The sequence below is a fragment of the Callorhinus ursinus genome, unplaced genomic scaffold, assembly GCF_003265705.2.
Source record: "Callorhinus ursinus isolate GAN/ISIS: 27379988/994484 unplaced genomic scaffold, GSC_fseal_2.0 scaffold13, whole genome shotgun sequence".
Classification (NCBI taxonomy): Eukaryota; Metazoa; Chordata; class Mammalia; order Carnivora; family Otariidae; genus Callorhinus; species Callorhinus ursinus.
In genome coordinates, this window is record NW_027397075.1 from 23,518,069 (window position 1) to 23,542,205 (window position 24,137).

Sequence of the window (24,137 nt, forward strand, 5' to 3'; positions counted from 1 at the left end):
ACCTCTCTTCTTTGATTCAAACACATTTGTGACCCTTTCAAGCAAGAGTATAGCAGAAGTATCCTTCTCAGGAGGAGCAGAAGAGATCTGGGTCTTGGTATAGCTGAAGCTAACACTATTTGAGCCAGGCATTTAGATAAATGTTGTACATGCATTTTGTTCCATCTATTCTTCATAGCAATCCCCTGATGTATACCCATTTACAGATGAGGTTCAGTGCAAAGCCCATGGTGGAGTTAGTCTGTCTTCAGAGCTCGTTCTAGAAGATGACCTGCTGTGTCCTGATTAGGTCATATCGAGAGGCTTCTCTCTCATTCATTGGCAGAAAAAGGCTATCAGCATTACCATCCTGGCACCCTTCTAGATGTCAAATTTCACATTAATGCTTACCCAGGTTAGTCATGTCATATGATATTAAAGAGTGGCTTTCTTTCTTCACAATTATGAGGAGCTTGCAATAGTGTTGTGACTACATTTAATATCATTCTACATATTAGGAGAGAGGCAGTGGAGAATGACGGGGTGGGAGGAAAATGGCTTTGTTCCCCAATAACTATTGTTAGCTTTGATCTACCCCCAACTGCAGCAAAGAGGACATAACCTCCACCTGAAAACTAGGGGACATCTATTCCTAAGTAAACATGTGGACAGGGAAGCATGACATTCTTATTCAACCTTTGATTGGAGGTCTCCAAACATACATGTTTGCCATGTGTGAGCAAATAACCTAAGAACACTAAAGGTCTGATGTGGAAAAACTAAAGGACACCAACAAGATCCAAGCATAGTTAAAGTGAATAATGGTCGATGTGTTTGCTTTTTGGTGGCAAAAATCAAATGGTTCTCTGGATTTCTACTTTCAGTGGTATTCTATCTCTTACTCCATTGGGGCTTGTATAGTGTGGACTCTTTTAAGGCAGTCCACATTCAAAAGATAAGCTCATCTTGGTCTCTGCGCCCCAGTGCCGGTAGGTGCAGGAAGCACATCTAGAGGACAGTTAGCCACTGACCAATGTAAGGCCTGCCACTGATACTGATCATGGAGCACCATGCTTGTGAAAATCTTGCGACTGGGTCTCTGGACGTGGCCATCTCTAGGTTTTCTGCTCCCTTGGCACCGGAAGAGATTCATGTTAAATTCATGTACTCAGGTTCAGAGGGCATGAGGCTGACCTAGAGCTAGGGCTCCTGAATTCAGAAGGGAACTCGTTTTTGTCTCTGACCACCATTTACTCATTTCAAAGGCCAGACAATTCATCCAAAAAACATTTTCTAAGCAAGTACCATAATCCAGCACTGGAAAAAAAGGAACCTGATATAGTGTCTTCAGAGACTATGGAGTCACTTAAGGGAAACAGACAGACACATTTTTTTAAATTATGATATATGCCACATCAGAAATAGGCACCAGGTATAGTACTAGACAAAGCAGGAAACGGGTTGGCGAGAGAAGGCATCACAGAATTAATAGCAATAGGTACCATGGATTGTATTCTAGTCATGTGCTAAGTGGGGTATTAACATAGTGGTTAGGCATACAGGCTTCTGAGTTAGACCCAAGCTGTAGAACTGAGCACGATTCCAGGCAGTTTGGCTTCAGAACCCGTGATCTAAACCATTCCCCGAAGCTGCCCTTCCTTTATATTGCTGCATGATTTAAGGATTCATATGAAAAAACATTTTAAGAAAATGAATCTGGAGAGCTGATATGAAAAATGGAGGTGGGGGAGTCTGGGTGGCTCAGTCTGTTAAACATCTGCCTTCGGCTCAAGTCATGATCCCAGGGTCCTGGGATTGAAACCCCCTAGGGCTCCAGGCTCAGTGGGGAGTTTGCTTCTCCCTCTGCCCTTCTCCCTGCTCATGCTTGCGCTTGCTCTCTCTCTCTCTCTCTGAAATAAATAAAATCTAAAAAAAGAAAAAAAAAGAAAAATGGAGGTGAATATGGAAAAGATCCCAAATGCAAAATTGCAAGCCGAAGTTCTCCTTAAATATTGAAGCACACTTCTATATCCCATGCTGTGACTATATCTACACACTTCTGAATAACAGCTGCAAGAGAGGAAGTCACCACAACTGCATTCTTGTGCATCTTTTTCCTCTGAAAATAGCACCATCAGTTGTACACCCATCAATGCTTTCTATTTTAATTCCACAGATGAAAGAGCTCGGTGTCATCTTCTACAACTGCAGCTGCCTGGTCCTGGACTTACAGAGGATATTCGCTCTGTACAGCTCATTAAAATTCAAGAACAGAGTGCCTCAGACCTGGTCCAAGAGGCTCTATGGCGTCTACGACAATGAGAAGAAACTGCAGCTTCAGTTGAACGAAACCAAATCTCAAGCCTTTGTGTCGGTGAGTCCTTGCCTTCTTGCTCCTCCTTCCTCCCAAGTTGGAATGTTTGAGTGTGATCTGGTGCTGGGCAAACCTGAATTCTAAAGATCAGTTCTGTCCCATCTCTTGAAGAGGTAAGATACGCCCACTCTTAGGCCTAACCATATGCTGTCCCCAGTGATGAGAACAGTAATGAACGTTAATACTCATTCCAACCCCTGATACTTTGCATTGCCTGTTTTGATCGCCACGGTCCTCTGTTAAGATAGACCCAGCTTTGTGAGCCTGTCACACACGGAGGTATTGAGGCTTATCTTCCAGCACAAAGACCCTCAGATGGCAGGTGACAAGAGAAGCACCAGCTCCCAGGTCTCCTGACACTGGATCCTATTTTCAGTGCCCTACCTCAGTGATTCTCAGGCTTGTTTTTTAGCAATGGAATCCTCCTTTGATGAAACAAATCTGAGGGAACCCCAGTGTGCAAAAACAGATAAAAGGAAAGCCGTTTGTACCTCACTGAGGCTGAGGGCAGGGCACAACCTCAAGCCCCTGTCTACACTGAAAACCATCGCCCGTCACCCCGCATCCACCCCCCTGCCACACCACAGCTGTCCCACAGTGTCACTGGGAATGGGCAATGTGAATATCTGTGCCTATGGCCCTGGCCCCCACACTTTAATTAAGAACTGGCTGGGGAGCCTGTTTAAAATGCAGATTTAGAGCCCCCCACCCTTATGCAGGATCTGAGCCACAGGATTGGGGTGAGACCTTAGAATTCTAAATTGATCCTGGTGCTCAGATAAACTTCTTAAAACCGTGCTCCCAATTCAACATGCCGATCCTCCACTGACAACAGTGCTTTTATACCAGCAACTTTTATATTTTATTATGTTATGTTAATCACCATACATTACATCATTAGTTTTTGATGCAGTGTTCCATGATTCATTGTTTGCGTTTAACACCCAGTGCACCGTGCAGAATATGCCTTCTTTAATACCCATCACCAGGCTAACCCAACCCCCCAATCCCCAAAACTCTAGAACCCTCAGTTTGTTTCTCAGAGTCCATAGTCTCTCATGGTTCGTCTCCGGCAACTTTTATATTGCCGAAGAGCTTCTCACTGAAAAGGGAGTTCTCTCCTTTTTGCCAATTAAAATGAAAGCACAGTCTGAAAATTTAAACATGTAGCAATTGAGACAAAAGAGGATGTTTTTTGTCTTAAGGTGTTTGTCTTAACAAATTCATATAAATGTGAATAGCAGAACACAGACTGAAAGATTTTCTTCAAACCAAGCTAAAAAAAAAATCTTTTTTTTCAATATTCAGGAGGTCCACAATGCAGCCGCAAGTAGCATATTGTATAGGGCATTTTACAAGCAAAATTATTTCATGTATTCAATTTCATTTCCTCTCAAGACAACCCTATAAGAAGGCCAGCTATTATTCTGAATTTGTAGTGAGTAGCCATAAGAAATTTGCCAAACAGGGTTCTAGAGGGGAGGAGAGTGGGGGGATGGGTTAGCCTGGTGATGGGTATTAAGGAGGGCATGTACTGCATGGAGCACTGGGTGTTATACGAAAACAATGGATCATGGAACACTACATCAAAAACAAATGATGTATTGTATGGTGACTAACATAACATAATAAAATTTAAAAAATAAATTAATTTAAAAAAGAAAGAAATTTGCCAAGGAACCCTTAATCCAGAAGGTAACAGGATGACATGACAACCCAAGGACACTTACTCAACCAGCTCCAATAAAACAGATTGAAAGCAGCAAGGAATAGATGAATTATCAGCAGATTTCAGACAATTGCCAAATTTTGAATTTATGGTTTGAAACGTAGAGATAGATGAACGTGGGTTTTGTGTACATTTACATTCTGACTCTTAAAAAGCTGGGGGAGTCCCTTTTGTTGATCCCAAAATTAACATACCTACCCCAGAGAGAAGGCCAGTCCTTTAATAAAATCTACTAAAACATAGGCCTTTGTTGTATTCTAGGGCAGATTTACAAATTTCTTTTTATTAAACGATTTACCACAAAATAAGTAGAGTTTGGAACATGCCTCCAGGTATAGTCTTCTAAACTATACAATGTCTCTGCTTTCTAAATTATTTATTATATTATTTTAACCTATTATTTTATTTTCTACTTCCTATTAATATCAAGCCTACCTTTGAATTTCAATTTAACGGATATTAATTGAACACCATTTTTGCAGAGGTATAAAATCTTGCAGGTATAAAATAAAGTCAGACCCCCTGCCATTGGAATTGGTTATCATTTGCCCAAAGCTCCTTGATCTCATCCCTGTTGTAGCATTTATCACATTCTCATAACTCTTTGTTAATTGATCATCTCTCCCACTATTTAAAAGGCTCCAAAGGCCATATACTGGACCATCTTCATCATTGGTATTCCCAGCATGTTACTCACAGCTCCCTAAAAGCAGCAATAAATGTGGGATTGGTTTTATTAGTAGTAATTTTAATAAGAAGTTCTAGGATGCATATAATTTTCTGAGTAATACATGCCAAACAAATGTCAAGACAAATTTATTTAAATTCAAAGTATTTTTTGTAAAATATCTTAAAATAGTATATTTTTATAATCTCACAGTCCCAAGTTAAATTAACACATGCACGCAAAAATATTATTGAATACCTTAAGAATTACCATTCCCCAAATTAGATTTTGGATGATTAATAACTTAGCATGGTTAAATATAAATTTTAAGTTATGATATAAACATGGATTATTTCTAGTTTTCTCATGGAATGCAAAGAGATGCTTGGTGAGATTTAACTCTGTGATCTCTAATTACTTGGGGCCACATAGTTTCGATTTTCTTACCTTTCCCATGAAATCAGAAACAGGAACCATAGTTGGCTGAGTTTTTGTCTTATCTTGTAGATTTCTTTTTAGAGCCCTGGAGATTATAAATTTGCTTTCCAAGATCAGTACTAGTTGGTTCAAGGTCTGTTCTTTTTTTTTTTTTTGAAGATTTTATTTATTTATTTGAGAGAGCTAGCAAGAGAGAGCATGAGCAGGGGGCAGAGGGAGAAGCAGGCTCCCCACTGAGCAGGGAGCCCTACTTGGGACTCTATCCCAGGACCCTGGGATCATGACCTGAGCCAAAGTCAGGTGCTTAACCGACAGAGCTCCCCAGGTGCCCCTCAAGGTCTGTTCTTACTGATCTGGCTGCTAGACAGATCTCATTTCTCATTACTGTGTCCTTCACCCATCCAGTCATGTGTATTAAGATGCATTTAGTGATTGAGTGCAGATATTAAGTAGATTGTGGTGCTGTTACAGTCCCCTGCGCATTGTTAATTACATTTTAATAGCTTTATTGAGAAAGACTTTACATTCCATGAAATTCATCCTTCCAAAGTATATGATTCAGTGGGTTTTAGTGTAGTCAGAGCTGTGCAACTATCCCCACCATCTAATTTAGAATATTGTCATCACCACAAAGAAAACACCACACCCATTAGGGGCCACTCTCCATATTCCCCTTCCCCCAGCCCCTGGCAACCACTCATCTCCTGTCTGTCTCTTAGGATTCTCTTTTCTCTAGCATTTCATATAAATGGAATAAGACAGTATGTAGTCTTTTTTTTAAGATTTATTTATTTGTTTGAGAGAGAGAGTGAGCACAGGAGGGAGCAGAGGGAGAGAGAGAATCTTAAGCAGACTCCCCACTGAGCAAGGAGCCTGACATAGGGCTCGATCTCATGACCCTGAGATCATGACCTGAGCCAAAATCAAGAGTCAGACGCTTAACCGACTGAGCCACCCAGGCGCCCCAACAGTATGTCATCTTTTGTAATTGACTCCTTTCACTTAGTATAATGTTCTCAGAGTCCGTTAATGTTACAGCATGGATCAGTACGTCATTCCTTTTTTATAGTCAAATGATATTCCATTGTATGGATACATCACATTTGGTTTATTCGTCCATCAGTTGATGAACATTTGGGTGTTTCTATCTTCTGGCTCCTGTGAAGAATGCTGCTTTGAACCTTCACATACAAGGTTTTATTTGAACACCTGTTTCCAGTGCTTTGGGGTGTATACTCAGGAGCGGCAGGCACTGTTGGGTGATATGATAACCCTGTGCTGAACATTTTAAGAGACTGACAAACTGTTCGCCAAACTGGCTGTCTCATTTTACAGTTCCACCAGCAATAAATGACAGCTCCAGTTTCTCCACATCTTTGCCAAAATGCTTGTTATTTTCTATTTTATTTCACCCCTCCTGGCGGGTGTGTGGGTGTGAAATGGTATGTCACTGTGGTTTTTATTTGTATATTTTAATGTGTTCATTGGCCATTTGTTTATCTTTTTTGAGACATGTCTATTCAATCCTTTGTCCACTTTTCAAATGAGCTTACTTGGATTTTTATTATTGAGTTGTAAGTGTTCCTATACATTCCGCATATAAGTCTTTTATCAGATATACAATTTGCAAATATTTTCTCCCATTCCGTGGGCCAGCTTTTTGTGTTTAATATATTTTAACTTATATATTCTTGGGATGAAGTATGGCCTTTTTACAAACCAGGGAACTGTTGTGAAATAAATCAGAAGCCTTCTAAGGCAAGTATTTAATGAATATACAAAACAAGGTTCGTGCATGTATAAGGCACTGATTGATCTAAGAGAGAAACATACTGCCTAGAAGCAGGTGCAGGAGATCCCTTGAGTGGTGAAAGGTTATCACAGAGCCGAAACAAAGAGAAGGATCTGTTTTCCTGCTCTTTCCCATAATAAAGGAGTGCACAGTGCAAGGCTCAGAAAATTAATTCAGGACCAATAAGAAGGACACTGAACAGCCTTCTCTCTAATTAAACTATTGGAACTAGTTAATTTCCTCTACCTGATCAGTAGATCATTCTTTGTGGTGTTGTTCATTCACTTACACCTTAAGCAGACGTTTTGAAACCATTAGTATATCCAGATACTATTTTCAAAGGTAGCAGACTCTAAACACACCATCAAGCACCATCATGCCCCCAGGGCTGGGGGACTGACACAACTAGTCCTGCATTTCCCTAATAAACACACGGAGCACCTGCCATGCTCTAGGCGTCGGCTTCGGCGATGGGACCATAGGAAACAATGCGACCTGGCAAGTGCAAATAAAGAGCCATTCCCATGTGGATGGAAATACCTATCGTGAACCAAGTCCACTGGGGGTGGAGATTGGGGGAGTCACTCAGACCTGTGACGCTGATTAATTTAAGAAGCACTCTCATGCTTGGTCCACGGATACTGATCTATAACACGTGCTAGGAGTGGCACGGAGATAAAGAGGTGCTGGAGATACACAACCCAACAGTGCACAAGCTAGTACCGAAGCATTCAGACAGATGAAGGCAACAGCATGCAACAGGTGCTCGAATGAAGTGCCATGAAGCAAGCATCTTATTTGGGCCACTGACATGTGCCAAGTGGCTAGACTAGAGCTGGAGCATGGCAGGCACTTAGTAGTATTTGCTGAACGAATGAGAGCAAGCACAGAAGAGAGGCTCTGAGCCCAGACAATGTGAGAGGTGTGTTCTGTTATTAACTGCCCCCTTTAGGGTATGAGGCTCAGCAAGCAGGAGGGTCACAGCTGAGACGCTATAGGTTCTAAATGCTGGAGCCTGGCCTGGATTACCGAGAAGCACAATGTCCAGACTTGCAGGATAAGAGCAAATGTGAAGAGACTGATGACTCTATGCCTCAATTTGTTCCTCCCTGAAACCAAACTAGTTTTGGGAACACACAAGGAAGTCCAGGAAACTCCTGAAACAAAAACGTGGGCATTGGACCACGTGTCAGGGCTGGCTGAGGGTCTCGTCTGGAGCTAATATTTAAAGCAGACCCAACAGGCTGAGCTGAAATTAAGTAATTTCAATACTGAATGTATTGATGGAAATAGAAAAATGAGTGAATACAACCCCTAAAATCCAGCAAGTGCAAGTAATTATCCATTCAATAGGCTAAATAATATCACAGACAAATCATATTATGGGAGAAGGGAGAAGGAGCCTCTGCGTGGGGAAATAAAGAGGTTTCACAGAGGGGCTCGTCCTTGAGCTGGAACTTAGAGAAAGCATAGGACTCTGATGGGCAAGAATAGGGAAACATGGGCCAGAAATGCTGGCAGGAGCAAACGCACAGGGCAGACAGATGGGAGCAAGGCCATTACTTCTTCCCTTTGGGGCATGGAGGGCATGGTGGCCAGTCCAGCAGGGAGGCAGAGAAGCTGTAGATACAGAGCGCAGAGGGCCATACATACATCCCCCCGATGAGTTCAGGCTGGATTCCCAGACACCAGGAATGCTGGCTGACGTGTGTGTGTGTGTGTGTGTGTGTGTGTGTGTGTGTGTGTGTGTTTACATCATGGTGACAAGGAAATGATGTGTAAAAACACCAGCAAGAGCACTAGGGTCTGGATGAGAGGAACGGCAGTCAGGAAGGAGAGGGAGACCCAGGAGATGCTATAGAAGCAGGAGCACCTGTCCCGGGGACAGGTGGAGTATCTGAGATGTGTGTGCTGGGGAAAGGGTGTAGGACAGCACTGGGTTTCATCTGTTTTATTTTTTATTACTTTTGTGTGGGTTTTGTTGTTGTTGTTCGTTTGTTTCTGTTCTTTTATGTTTTTTCATGAGGGTTTTTTGTTTGTTTGTTTTGTTTTTTTGGTATTAGTCTTTTTAAAAGACTTGGAAGCTCATCATTCCAAAAGCAAAACAATTTAACTGATCAAAAACTCAATCTGATAGTCAGCTGCCGAGGTGACTTTCTGAGCAGGGATGCCTGGAGGGTGTGTGGCCTTGACCAGGCTCCTTTCCGGCCTCCCTGCTCCACAACCATCTCGGTTGGGCATCCAGAACAACCGCTTGGTCTTCCCTCTGTCTAAGCCGGGATGGGGATGCCCAGCAGGACAGTGCAGGGAGTTCCTGAGCTTTGGATGAGGGACCCAATACTGCCATGGCAGGCAGTTCCAGAAACCATGTATTCAGACTTTCGGTATAAAGCACCCCTCTGATTATGGGTGCCCCTCCACTTGCCACCGTGTTGTTCCCCTCAGGGGAAGATGACATTTTCATGGCCGTATCACCTTTCTAATGAAATGACTTTTTGAGTAAATTGGTTGCAGTATGTGTATTATATATATTATACAGCAATGCCTGAGAAAATTAGCAGCTCTGCATGACAGGGCATTCGCCAGAGTCCCCTAAGTTTAGAGCTACAGTGCTCCTCCCAAAATCAGAGGTGTGGGTATTGAAAGCAAGAATTCCCTCCCAAAGCAGACGTAAAGGGACATCCTGGAGACCCATCCTGCCACACCTTCATCTGAACAGGCCTCAGCTATGCTAGGATCACATACATAACTTGTCTGATCTCAAGAACTGGAAAGGTGGTTTGCAAAACTTTACTTGCAAGCCAAGATCCATTAAAACACCTTAAAAAAAAAAAAAAGGCAACAAAAAAGAGAAAGCCCCAGCTGACAAAAATTAATCCTCTGAAAGTTTGGTTTTTGTGTTTTCACAGAATTCTCCCAAACTCTTTTGCCCTAAAAACAGAAGCTTCGATATCGATGCTATCTACAGTGTGATAGATGATGCCAAACAGTACGTATACATCGCTGTCATGGACTACCTGCCTATCTCCAGCACAAGCACCAAAAGGTCAGTGAGTGCATAACGGCGTCTTAGAACCCAGCCTCCAGGGCCAGACACAAACGGGGGACCACGAGAAACAAGCCTGGGCCCTGAGACGCTCTCAGTTCACCTCAGGTCGCTCACCATTCAGAACTCCTCGGTGTGCATTTGCACCTTACCCATGATGCATGGGTCCGTTTGAAGGACTTAGGGTCTCACCCTGCAAAAGTTCCTCAGTGCTTCCCCTTAATAGGCACGGGAATGACTTTAGAATGAAGATCACGGTGTTGTCAACTGGAAAGTTATTTGAAAAATAAAATAAATTAAATAATAAAAATTATTCAGAAAAAAAAATATGTCTTGAAAATTATTAGTTTGCAGGTGTCCCTGAAGGACATACTGACGCTGAGCAGGCCTGGCAAGATTTTCCGTGGGGGAGATGTCATTTTGTTGTATTCATGCCAGTCTTCATTAAAGGCTAAACTTTCATATGCTTTCAACCTCAAGAAGAAGGAAACTCAGAATGTGTATGTTCTCAGTCAATCCATTCCTCTGTATGAGGAAGAAAGCATTTTAAAAATGAAGGGATTTTTCAATAATTCATCACTGTTTGGGGCAAAAAAAACCTTGAAATAAATGTAGGGGCAGAATGTATGCCCCTCAATAGTTACACGCATAAATGTGTGGCTCTGCCCCAAATGTTTCCTGCTTTTGCTTTCTTGCTGGGAATGCAGAGATTTGGGTGCTTGTGTTTTGAATAACTCATTTAATCCAGGAAAAGTTTTCAAAGTGCACTTTCTAGGAGTACAACCTGAGACCTTTTTAATTTGGAAAATTACAATTTCAAAATAACCATTTACTGAGGTTAAATGATTAAGCGTGCTCTCTCTTGCTTGAATATTTTTCATGTTGCCAACCCCACATATGCATAATGTGCAGCTTCCTTATGCAAATGGCTGTAGGATTGCAAAAGCATGTTTCTCCCAGAAAGTGGTCTCCCATAATGACAGTCAAAAAGCATTTTAAGCTGCAGGAGACACTATTAAAACACTTTTACTTTAAAATATGGTACATCCCTTGAATATTCATAGGTTTTTACCCATATACTTTTACATGTTTTCTATCTCTCCTTTTTATTTTCCTCCATTTATTGTGTATTTTGTTTGAGATTTTATTTTAGATGTCAACCTTACTTGGGGAAGATTTTTAAACATAATAGATAGGTTTTGCCTGATTTTTCCATTATTGAGAAGGAGAATAAGGTCAAGTTTATGGACTTATGTTAGTATGAGATGATGATTTCTTAGGATTGACAAAACCTTCATTCCATGAAGTCCCAGGAACAAAATTAAGCTCCTTTGTGGCCAGGGGGGAGGGAATTAACATGGAGAATCTAAAGTATCTTGGAAATGCAAAAGTTAGAGAAAACTAAAAGAATGATAAAGAACGGAAAACTCACCTGAAATTTTGCATTTGGGTTATTAATCTCCCATTTCAGTTGTTAGTGAAAGAACAGTTCTTTTATTGTACTTACAATATGCCAGAGCTGACACTGCTGTCAAGCATTCTAATGAAAAGTCATCAGAGACAGAAGAAATAGTTCAAACATCCAGGTTATAATTAAATTTTTAAGAATGAAAAAAAAATGGAAAACCCCTGAGAAAAGACACTGAAGTTTGTATCAGCTGAGGAAGTCTATTTGGTTTGCTTTTTGTTTGTTTTGGTGCGTTTTATTGCTGTGAGTGGGGGCACAACTTCATAATTTGTGCCGAAATATAACAACATAGCGACATATAGCCACAGTTTTTCTTTTTTTCATAGTCTTACCAAATGAAAACAACAGACTGTTTTTTTATTTTTTATTGTTATGTTAATCACCATACATTACATCCTTAGTTTTTGATGTAGTGTTCCATGATTCATTGTTTGTGCATAACACCCAGTGCTCCATGCAGAATGTGCCCTCGTTAATACCCATCACCAGGCTAACCCATCCCTCCACCCCCCTCCCCTCTAGAACCCTCAGTTTGTTTTTTCAGAGTCCATCGTCTCTCATGGTTCGTCTCCCCCTCTGACTTACTCCCCTTCATTCTTCCCCTCCTGCTATCTTCTTCTTTTTTTTTCCCTTAACATATATTGCATTATTTGTTTCAGAAGTACAGATCAACAACAGACTGTTTTAAGCATTTAATTGCCCCACTCATAAATCTGAAAGTATGACAATTAAAATCTCAGCTGTAACCGGATTGGCTTTTGCCTTACTTTAAAGTAAATATTCTAATCACCTTTAACTATTTTTTTTATCAAGCGTAAGTGGGTTTTATATATTTCCTAATTGTAAACATGCCAATGACATGTCTCTGTCCATTATTCATTTGTGGCAAAACATTCTTTTCTGATAATGTAAAAAAATAATAAAGCAAGCTAGGTCTTTCAGGTTTGAAAGACAACTTCTGAATAACATTACCTCTAACCAGTCTGTAAGAAAATTTTTTTCTATCTTATTTGTACCTATTAAACTTCCTTTTCATTAACTAAAAGAAAAGAATGAAAAAAAATTTACGAAAAAAATTAAAAGTCAGCCTGGCTACTATCTTTTACATTGTCCTGGAGAAATTTTTCAGGAGTGAATTCAACTTGAATAAGCAAATAGACTTTATCAAATATCAGTGTGTTAATATGCTACAGACTTAACTTTTAGTCTACACACTGCTAAACATCCAAATGAAGGGAAAAATTCACATGCTCCCAAAATAGAAATGGTTGGTAACATGTAAAATATATATATATTCATCATCATTTAGCAGCAATGTTAGAAGTAACTTCTACTTTTCAGAGAAGTAGAAAGTGAACAGAACAATGATACATGGCTAAATAGATCCTGCAGTAAAAAATCAGAGGCCCTATTTCAGTTCTTCTTGTGTTAACAATCAAGTGCTGTTTCTTTGAGCAATTCACTTATTTATTTGGTTCATAGTTTGGGGTGGTTCATTATTTATTTCCTCAGTCACATGAAATACATCTTTCATAAGGAAATGAGTAAAAGGGTGAAGGAACAATAAAAATGTAGGCTGGCAGCCAAGAATACTCTCTGGCAAAGTTACTTTTCAGATGTGAAAAAGAAATAAAGACTCCCAGAAAAACAAAAGCTGAGGGAGTTCACCCCCACTAGACCTGCCTTACAAGAAATGTTGAAAGGAGCTCTTTAAGCTGAAACAAACAAACAAACAAAAATGGAAGCACACAAAATTCTGATTAAGGTGATAAACAAGCCGTGGGAATTAGAATATTGTAACTCTTTATTAGAATATTGTAACTCTTTTAACTCTTTTTTGGAATAGTATATTAAACTCTTAACTATATCCTAAATGTTAAAGGAAAGGAGCATTAAAATAACTATGACTTCTACAACTTGGTGATGAAATCATAGCCTACAAAGAGGTGATTTGTGATATCAGAAATATAAGAGGAGAGGAGTAAAAGGATGATAAGTGAAGAAAAGTAAAGGCTATCAGCAGAGAAAAGACTGGTTTTTTTTCTATGAGATGCTTTATGTAAACCCCATGGTAACTACATGGCAAAAATCTAGAGCAGAGACATAAACATAAACGGGGGGAGAACGAGCAAATCATCCTGGAAAACCACCAACTGGCAAAAGTCAACGGAAACAAAGAAAAAGAAACATGGAAAGACAAAATAACCAGAAGGCAGAAGATAAAAAGGCCAGTAGTAAGTGCTTACATGTTAGCAATCACCCTCAGCGAAAATGGATTGAACTCACCGATCAAAAGGCACACAGTGGCTGGATGGATAAAAAAGCAAATATGCTGCCTACGGGACTCACTTTAGCTCTAGAGACACATACAGGTTCAAAGTGAAGGAATGCAAAATGATATTCCAAGCAAACAGAAATGAAAAGAAGGCAAGCGTAACCGTACTTATATCAGACAGAATAGACTTCAAGCCAAAAGGGTCACAAGAGACAAAGAAGGTCATTATATAATGACAAAAGGGCCACTATATCAAGAAGATACAGCAATCATAAATATACATGCTTGCTACCAACATTGGAACTTCAAAACATATTAAGCAATTAGGGAGAAATAGACAATAATACAGTAATTGTAGGGGACTCTAATAGCCCACCATCAGCAATGGATAATCACCCAGACAGAAGGTCAACAAGAAATTGTTGCTGTTGAACCTGGCTTTAGAACAAATGGACTTAGCAGGCATATACAGAACATTATACCCAACAGCAGCAGAATATACATTCTTCTCAAGTGCACTTGGAACATTCTCCAGGATAAATCACATGTTAGGCCACAAAAACAAATCTTAGCAAATTTAAGAAAGTTGAAATCATACCAACTATCTTCTCTGACCACAATCGTATGAAATTAGAAATCAACAAGAGGAAAGTAAAAAGATCTACAAACATGTGAAACTAAACACACTTCTAAACAACTTTTGGATCAAAGAAGAAATCAAAAGGGAAATAAAAAATTGTCTTGAAAACACAACATATCAAATGTTATGGGATGCATAAAAGTAGATCCAAGGAGGAAGTTTATAACTACAAACACATATACTGAGAAATGAGAAAGATCTTAAATAACGTAACTTTATACCTCAAGGAACTAAAAAAAGAAAAACAAAGTAAGCCTGAAGTTAGCAAAAGGAAGGAAATAAATATCAGAGCAGAAATAAATGAAATAGAGACCAAAAAATCAATAGAAAGGATCAACAAAACCAAGAGCTGCTTCTTTGAAAAAAGAAACAAAATTTAAGCCTTTAGCTAGACTACCTAGACTAATTACAGAAAAAAAAAGAGAAGGCTCAAAGAAATAAATTAAACATGAAAGAGGAGATATTACAACTGATACTACAGAAATACCTAGAATTATAAGACTACTATGAACAATTATATGTCAAGAAATTACATAAACTAAAAGAAATGACTACATTTCTAGAAACACACAACCTATCAAGACTGAAATAGGAAGAAGTAGAAAATCTGAACAGACCAAGTATGAGTAGAGATTGAATCAGTAATCAAAAAACCTCAGGACCAGATGGCTTCCAAATGTTTAAAGAAGAATTAACACCAATCCTCCCCCAAACTTATTCAAAATATCAAGAAGGAGAAATACTTTCAAACTCATTCTGTAAGGCCAGCATTACTTTGCTACCAAAATCAGATAAGGAGACCACAAGAAAGAAAACTATAGACCAATATCCCTGATGAATATAGAGGCAAATATTCTCAAGAAAATATTAGCAGACCGAATTCAGGAACACATTAAAAGGATTATACACGATGACCAAGTGGGATTTTTATCCCTGGGATACAAGGATATTTCAACATATGCAAGTCAACAAATGCAAATACATTGCATCAGTAAAATGATAGATAAATATCACATGATCATCTCCATACACAAAGAAAAACCATTTGACAAAATACAACACCCTTTCATGATAATTAAAAAAAAAAAAAAACCTTTAACACGGGTACAGAAGGACTATAACTCAGCATGATAAAGGCCATATATGACAAACCAACAGCTAACATTATACTCACTGGAGAGAAATTAAAAACATTTCCCCCAAGATCAGGAAAAAAGCAAGGATGCACTCTTATTCAATACAGTCTTGGAAGCCCTAGCCAGAGCAATCAGGCAAGAAAAAAAAGGCATACACCTTGGGAAGGAAGAAGTAAAATTGTCATTATTTGCTGATGATATGATCTTATATATAGAAAATCCTAAAACTTCAGTAAAAAAAACTGTTGGAATTAATCAACAATTTCAGTAAAATGTCAAGATACAAAATCAGTTGCATTCCTTTACACTCATGATGAAGCCTCTGAAAAAGAAGGAAAACCATCACATTCACAATAGCATCAAAAACAAGATACTTAGGAATAAATTTAACCAAGGAAGTGAAAGATCTGTACAATGAAAACTACGAAGTTTCACTGAAAGAAATTGAATACACAAATAAATGGAAAGGCATCCTGTGTTCATGAATTAGAAGAATTAATATTGTCAAAATGGCTATACTACTGAAAGTGATCTACAGATTCAATACAATCCCCATCAAAATACCAAAAACAATTCTTCACAGAAATAAAAGAAATAACCTTAAAATTTGTATGGAACCACAAAAGACCCCAAACAGCCCAAACAATTCTGAGAAAAAGAACAAAGTTCAAGGCATCACACTTCCTGATTTCAAACTATATGACAAAGCCATAGTAATAAAAACAATACAAGAATAGACGACACCAACCAATGGAACAAAATAGAGAGCCCAGAAGTAAACCCTGGCCTATATAGTCGACTAATATTCAACACGGGCACCAGGAACACTCAATGGGGAAAGGACAATCTCTTCAACAAATGGTGCTGGGAAACTGGAGAAAAACATGCAGAAAAATGAAGTTGGACGACTATCACACGACTCACAAAAATTAACTCAAAATAAATCAGAGACTTAAAGATAAGACCTGATATCATAAAACTCGTAGAAGAAGAGATAGGGAAAAAGCTCATCAATAATGGTCTTGCTAATAATTTTTTTTGACATGACATCAAAAGAACAAACAACAATAACAGAAAATTAACAAATGGGACTATATCAAACTCAAAAGGTTTTGTACAACAAAGGAAACAATTAACAAAATAAAAAGACTACAGAATGGGGAAAAATTTTTGCAAACCATATATTGGATAAAGAGTTAATATCCAAATCTGTAAGGAACTCAGTCAACTCAATAACAACAACAAAAAGCAAATAATATGATTAAAAATGGGCAAAAGAACTAAACAGACATTTCTCCAAAGAGGACATCAATATGGTCAACAGACACATGGAAAGATGCTCAGTATCACTAATCATCAGGAAAGGCAAATCAAAACCATGATGAGATATCACCTCACACCTGTTAGAATGGCTGTCATCAAGAAGTCAAGAGACAACAGATGCTGATGAGGATGTAGTGAAAAGGGAACCCTTATACACAGTTGGAAGAAAGATAAATTGATTCAACCACTATGGAAAACAATATGGAGGTTCCCCCAAAATTAAAATAAGTCTACCATGCGATCCAGCAGTTCCACTTCTGGGTATGTAATCAAAGGAAACGAAAACAAAATTCTGATGAGATATATGTACTCCGACGTTTATTGCAGCACTGTTCACAATAGCAGAGATATGGAAACAGCACAAATGCCTATCAGTTGTGGTGAATTGATGAAATTGATGAAAAGATGTGGTGCATATACACAATGGAATATTACTCAGCCACGAGAAAGGAGAATATCTTCCTATTTGCACCAACATGGATGGACCTTGAGTACATTATGCTAAGCGAGACAAGTCAGACAGAAAAAGACAAGTACTGTATGATATCACGTCTATGTGGAATCTAGAAAAGTTAAACCCGTAGAAAACAGACAGTAAAATGGTGGTTACCAATGGCTGGGGGGTGAGGGATAAGAGTGATGGTGTTTAAGACTGGAAACTTGTAATGAGTAGTAAATAGGTCATAGAGAGCTAATGTGCTATAAATATTATACCGTAATTATGTAATGTGGTGACTATCAGTACATTGGCAATCATATTACAATATAAGAATATACCAAAGTAACATGCTGTATAGCTTATTAAATTTACACAATGTTACACATCAAACTTATTGAATAAGAAAAAAGTAGACTGATTAGTCTGTGGGCTATTAATATTTTTCACTTATGTTTTCATTCAACAGATATTTATTGGGCACTGTGCAGGAGTGATTAAAGTCTGAACAGTGTAGTGTCCCAGAAACACCATCCAATAGGGCAAATGGACACAGAATCTGTTATAATAACACAGTGCGGGGAATGGAACAATAGATATATACACATAATATTATAGGTCCTCGGTGAAAGAGCATCTGTGGCAGTTTCAAGCAGAGGCTTACTGGAGGATATGCTACCTGATTACATTTTAAAATATGCAGGAGTTAATCAAACAAAGGTTAAGAAAGGGAGTTTTCCAGGTAGAAGGGACAGCACAAGTAAAAAAAAAAAAAATCACCTGGCACATGCCAGGATCTGTAACAAGTTCAGTGCCGGAACACAGGTGGTGAGAGATCAAATTGGAGGGAAGGCAGGCACCAGGGACAGGAGGACCTGACTGTGAAGGAGTCTTATGACTTTGGGGAGCCTCCACTACGTTTCAGTCAAAGGAGATATGCTTTCAGACAGATCGCTTTGGTGGTCATGGAAGACATACTTGACAGGGACAAGACTGGAGGCCGAGAAACAAATTTGGAGCTGTTACAGTGGCCCAGTCAGGGATAATGACAGATCGGAAGGATAGAATAAAGGATATATATTCCAAGAATATCTTTGAAGCACATGGTGAAAAGGAGAGCAGGCACAAGAATGATAACCAGGTTTTTGCTTTGGGTGATTAGATGATGAACGTCATACAAAGTAGAGGAGTCTATACAAAGTAGAAGGAAATACCAGATTTGTGAATTTGAGGTTCTTGTAAAGGTCCAGATGGGTAAAGATCTTACAAAGATATCCAGAATGAAGTCTGAAGATGTGAATTTGGAGCTTTTCAGACTCTAGAGGACGGTTGAGATTAAGTACGTAGATGAAGCCACCACGGAGATGGCCTGTGGAGTGAGGAGAACGGGGGATGGTGATGGAATCTTAAGGGAGCATGGACCATACAACAGATAAAGAAACACTGCGAGAGATAAGGGACAGACCATCAAACCACAGGGTTCTAGAAGCCAATGGAATCCATTTTCAAGAAGAAAAGAACCATCAACAGAGCCACATGTGACTTAAACTAACAGTAAAGTAAGAATTGAATGATGTCCATTAGATTTGGCAGTTGGGACATCACTGTAGACTTGGAGATTTGCACAAAAATGGTGGGCTGGAGGCCAGGGGGCAGTAGGCTGAGGAGTGAATGGGGGTGATGAAGTAAAGTCAGAGGTTCTAGATTATACTGTCAAGAAGTTATGTTCAAAAAAGTAGAAACAAACCCATAAAGACAGAGAGCAAACTGATGGGCGCCAGAGGGGAGGGGCAGGAGGATGGGCAAAATGGGTGAAGGGGAGAGGGAGGTACAGGCTTCCAGCTGTGGAATGAGTAAATCACAGGGATTTGGATGAATGGCACAGCACAGAGAATATCCTTGATGATCGAGTGACGGTGTTGTGTGGTGACAGATGGCAGCTGTGTGCTGAGCACAGCGTAACATATAGAGATGTTGAATCACTGTGTTGTAGACCTGAGACTAATGTAACATTGTGTGTCAGCTACACTCAAAGATGAGAGATAGATAGATAGATGATAGATAGATAGATAGATAGATAGATAGATAGATAGATAGATAGTTTAGTTCAAAAGGGAAAAGAGATTGTGCACCAGCCATGGAGCGATGCAGTCAGGGGAGGATTCTCTGAGCGAGATTTACATTTTATTATCAAACTAAGAGGAAGGGAGAGAGGGGGAAGTTGAAACGCTCTTTGGGAAGGAGTGACCAATGAAACACAGTTAGAGGGTCAGGGGAACGGCCCAGGGGGAAGGGTGGTCCAGGTCTAACCCTGAGCTGGTTGCCTTATCCTCTGAGCTAGGGGAAAAGGGAGAAGGATGTGGGAGGCTCTCGAGGGTAGAAAGTTGAGGAAGACCATGACGGAGAAGCTCTATTTTGTGCATGGAGGAAGAAACAAGTTTCTCTGGAGTGAGGTCCAGCTTAGAGTAATTACAGAAAGGTCCCAGAGGAGGAACTGCCCGAGGCAAGGACAGGGGTGGTGGTTGGCGGCGAGGGCCTCAGCTCACAGGGCTGAGCTAACTTTGTTCAGCAGTCCTTGGTTTTGTGGCCATAGAAGTAGACCAAGGGATGTGTGGCTCTGACCCAAGAGCTAGAGAAAGGGGCAGGGCAGGTGTTCTTCAGGTGATCACTGAGGTTGGGCTGGGTCGGAAAGGTGACCCGGAGCTGATGGAGCAGGAGAGTGAGGGGTCATGTGGCTGAGCCCATGTAGGGCAAGAGCACGCTCAGTGGGGATTTCATAGAGTGCAGGACGCTGCAGGACCGCAGGCTGGTCCATATAAAGAGGAGAACTTTGGAGGTGCACTGATTACAAAACCAGCAGGCTAAGGTTTTGAATAAAACTCTGTCAGTCCAAACTGAGTTGGCCTGGAATTAGGGAAAGATTTGAACCAGTGAACAAACAGAAGGTCTACACATGTTGGGGCTGAGGGGAGATAGAGAGATTTGGGGCTTGTCTTTAAGACAGAAATGTTTGTTGTTTTTTTCTTTTTAAATGAGAAATCAGGACAGTTCTGGAAGTGAAATTGTGTGTGTTTTGGGGGGGCTGACCCCACCTCCTAAACCAAGTGGGTAAATTGTGGTAGAAAATAACATGGCAGGACTTTCGGAGAAGCTATGGCCTCAGGAAGAGTCAGGATTTAGTTAAGGCAAAAGGCTACAGATTCAGGGAAGATGCTGAGCCTCCAGGAGACACTGTTGGCCTGGTGGAGAAGTCCAAGGGCCAGAGTAGCTGGGGGCTTGGTCAGGAAAGAGGAAGACAGCCTGGAAATGAGAGTATGAGGAAGTTTGGATAATCAGAGCAGAAGCTCATTTGGGTAGCAGTTTCCAAAGAAGAGGGGTTCTCACAGTCTTTGGGGGGTGATAGGGTGCTCAAGGCTCTGAACAGGAATTCTGTTGGAAAGTTGACTCTCAGTGCACATGTGAGCTGAGGTGGTGTAGGAGCGGTGAGGATAGCAGGTGGTGGAGGTCAATCTGTCCACATCCTCTGAGACCCCAGTGGTAGGAGAATTCTCAGGCAGGGTCAGGACCCAAGAAAGCATCCTCTGTAGGTGCCCAATCCGGGAGATCTGCATGTTTTCAACATATCCTATCAGGTTGTGTCTTTATTACAGAACAAAGTAATGATTGGGTTAATATAAATGTTCTTTGCAATCTAGTAAATTTCTTTCCCCAAACTAACTTATTTTCTTTATTTTTATCCACATGGATATTATTCCTACAGGACTTACTGGCCAGACTTGGATGGGAAAATAAGAGAAGCATTAGTTTTGCGAAGCGTTAAAGTTCGACTCCTTATAAGCTTCTGGAAGGAAACTGACCCCCTTACATTTAACTTTATTTCATCTCTTAAAGCTATTTGCACTGAAATAGCCAACTGCAGTTTGAAAGTTGTAAGTATGATATTGACTTCAGTATTATTAAATAAAAAGGGCTGATTCCCTCCCCACATCTGTGAAAGCTGTAAGCACACGCATTCGTGTAAACTGCCAATTAAGAACCAGGATAACAGTCTCTGATAGTGAGAAAATATTTCAAAAGTAGGATAAGTATTTTTTTCAAGACAAACACACGAGAAAAGGAGCCTGGAACCCACGTTTGCTGGCACCCTCCTGGCCTTGCCCTATTTTCTTCACACACTGCCTATTGGGCCCTCTCTGCTTTGTTTGAACTGCCTCGTTCACCTGCCGTTCCTGTTTCTAAGTCTGTGACCAGCAGTGGCACTGCTCCTCCACAGCCTCCTCCATCCCCCGAGTCCCCCCAGCCTGAGCTCCTGTTCTTGCTCCAGTCCTTGGGGCCACATGCTAATCCACATGCTTTGAGGGAGACAAGATTGGGAATGGGTTTTACTCTCAGTGTGGTAATGCCTTAGCTTATCTTTGACTCTCAGGTCCTCACATGTGATGCCCTCTTCCTCCCCTCTGGGCCTCTGTATAATGCTGTTCCCTCTGCCTACAGCACTCTCCTCCTCTGTGCCTTATCTGACTAATGCCCGCTAGTCCTTTAGGGCTCACTTTTTCCAACCTCCACTGCAGTCATTCAGCAAATGTACCCTGAGACCCTACTCTGTGCTAGGCACCCTTCTGGGGGATGGATCTGTGCTCCATGCAGTATTTAGGGACCAGGATGACAGGGGTGCCACCATCCACTCTGACACATAGCTTCCAAGATAGTCCCAACCCTCAGCAGCCCAGGGCCAATCAGGAGAGAGAGAGAATGGAGGACTGCCCAGGAAGCATTTATGGGGGGGGGGGGGCTGGAGGTGGTGAACATCCCTTTATTTAGCCTTTATTCCGCTGCTCAGAAGTCACTCACCTGGCCACACTGAATGGCAGGGGTGGCATGTTCCCCAAAAGTCAAAGGGACAGGTTGGTGGATCATCAGTCTGCAATTATGGGCACCCATACAAAGAACCCTCATCCCCCACGGGTACTGCACAGTGCAAAGTTCAGGACCTCCCAGAGATGTGCAGTTCTGGACCTCATAGTTCAATAAACAGAAACTAAAAACAAAAGAGCAATTTCCCACGAAACCCAAAACCCAGGTTGAAGTTACCTCCTCCCCATATAACAGGGACAGAAGAAGGCCAGTGAATGTATGTACCAGTAGCCACAGCCAAAGGTTTTGTTGTACATAGTTCCCAAACGTGACCAATATGCTTCCTTGCCCATATACTTCTGCCTCGGCCTCCCTCTCCCTCCCTCCCTCACCCTCTCTCCCTCTTTCCCTCCCTTCCCCTCCCCTTCTCCCTCTCGCTCCTCTTTCTTATTAATGGTGGTTTCATTCAGGTTATCAGACTTGGGTGGGAAGATTATACCAATTATGATTAATCCAGTTATCGGATCTTTGCTGCAGGATTGAGTCTTAACTGGCCTCAGTCACTTAAAGCATTTTTCAAACTAATTTTATACTCCTGGGCTCCTGGCACAATCAGTTTTTCTAACCCTTTGAAATACCAAATTTCTAGTGTATCTGCTCTCTTTCATATCGGCTTGCAAGCCAGCAAATCCGTCTCTGAGCTTATTTGTCTCCTCTGATAACTTCCTAAAAGCACTAATAACAACCAACATATACTACCAACAATTTGTTTTCCCATCCCTTGCCCTGTAGCCATAGTTTTTCTTTTTTTGGGGGGGGGTGGTGCTTGGTCTTCCTTCCAAATTAATGCAAGTTATGGTTTTACCAAGTATTTTGCCACTGCTTGGGTCTCCATTCTTTCCATCCTGCAATACCAATTTCCTTGTTGCCTGCTGCCCATTGGATAAACCATTGCTACATCTTTTATTAAGTTTTATTGTTGCTATTATGGCACCATCTCACTTCACTTTGCCTAGATGTAGTAAGTGCTTAATATTTTTTTTAAAAAAATGAAGGAATTTCTTATATTCATGAGTATAGACAGTTGGACAGGCACTGCGTTAAATACTTTGTATGTACTACTTAATATTCACAACTACACTATGAAGCAGGAACTTTTATATTGTAAAGACATAGAAAATGAAGCCTAAAGGGATTAAATAATTTCTCTCCAGGACACTAGTTAATAGAGGAGAAAGATTCAAATACAAGCCTTTCTTTCTTTCTTTCTTTCTTTCTTTCTTTCTTTTTCTTTCTTTCTTTCTTTCTTTCTTTCTTTTTTTCTTTCTTTCTTTCTTTCTTTCTTTCTTTCTTTCTTTCTTTCTTTCTTTCTTTCTTTTTTTCTTTCTTTTTCTTTCTTTCTCTTTCTTTCTTTCTTTCTTTCTTTTCTTTCTTTCTTTCTCTTTCTTTCTTTCTTTTTCTTTCCTTGTGTGTGTGTAGGAGAACTGAATTGAACAGATTTTATTCAACTTTTTAGGATGAGGAAAGCAAATGATATAAAATAAGTCATAAGAAATGATCTCTTGTACTATCTCAGACTACTTTCAGTGTTTTACAAAATGCTCACACAGCAAATATGAAAAGCTTTAACATAGTCTTACAACTTTAGCTGCAACAAATGCAACATTACCAAACATACAAATGTTTTCTGTGCCAATCTTAAAGGTAGAATTGCTGAATTACTAATTTTTACAATGTTATTCATATTTATTTTTATTCATATGTTTTTAATGAAACCATTGCCAACATACATTATTAATGTAAAAATAAAGTTAAGGAAAATACAAGTCTTTCTAATTCCACAGTCTGAGCTCTTAGACATCATACTGCATGGTCTCTGCATGCAGAACAGATAATTGAAGTTACAAAGTTCTTTTTTTGGTCTTTCCTATCTATATTGAAAAACGTCATATATTACATCTGCTCAGAGACTTAAGAAGC

At 40.1% G+C, this 24,137-nt stretch overlaps 1 protein-coding gene across 3 annotated transcripts in view; it reads left to right on the top strand.

The window, feature by feature from the left end:
• PLD5 (phospholipase D family member 5) overlaps positions 1–24,137 on the top strand; it is a 405,908-nt gene that overhangs the window by 361,650 nt on the left and 20,121 nt on the right. For all 3 annotated transcript variants that reach the window (XM_025878059.2, XM_073899910.1, XM_073899911.1), the window contains 3 exons: positions 2,156–2,353; positions 9,889–10,025; positions 21,064–21,232. In XM_025878059.2, coding sequence (XP_025733844.1) covers positions 2,156–2,353; positions 9,889–10,025; positions 21,064–21,232 — 504 coding nt within the window. The remainder of the gene's footprint in view (positions 1–2,155; positions 2,354–9,888; positions 10,026–21,063; positions 21,233–24,137) is intronic.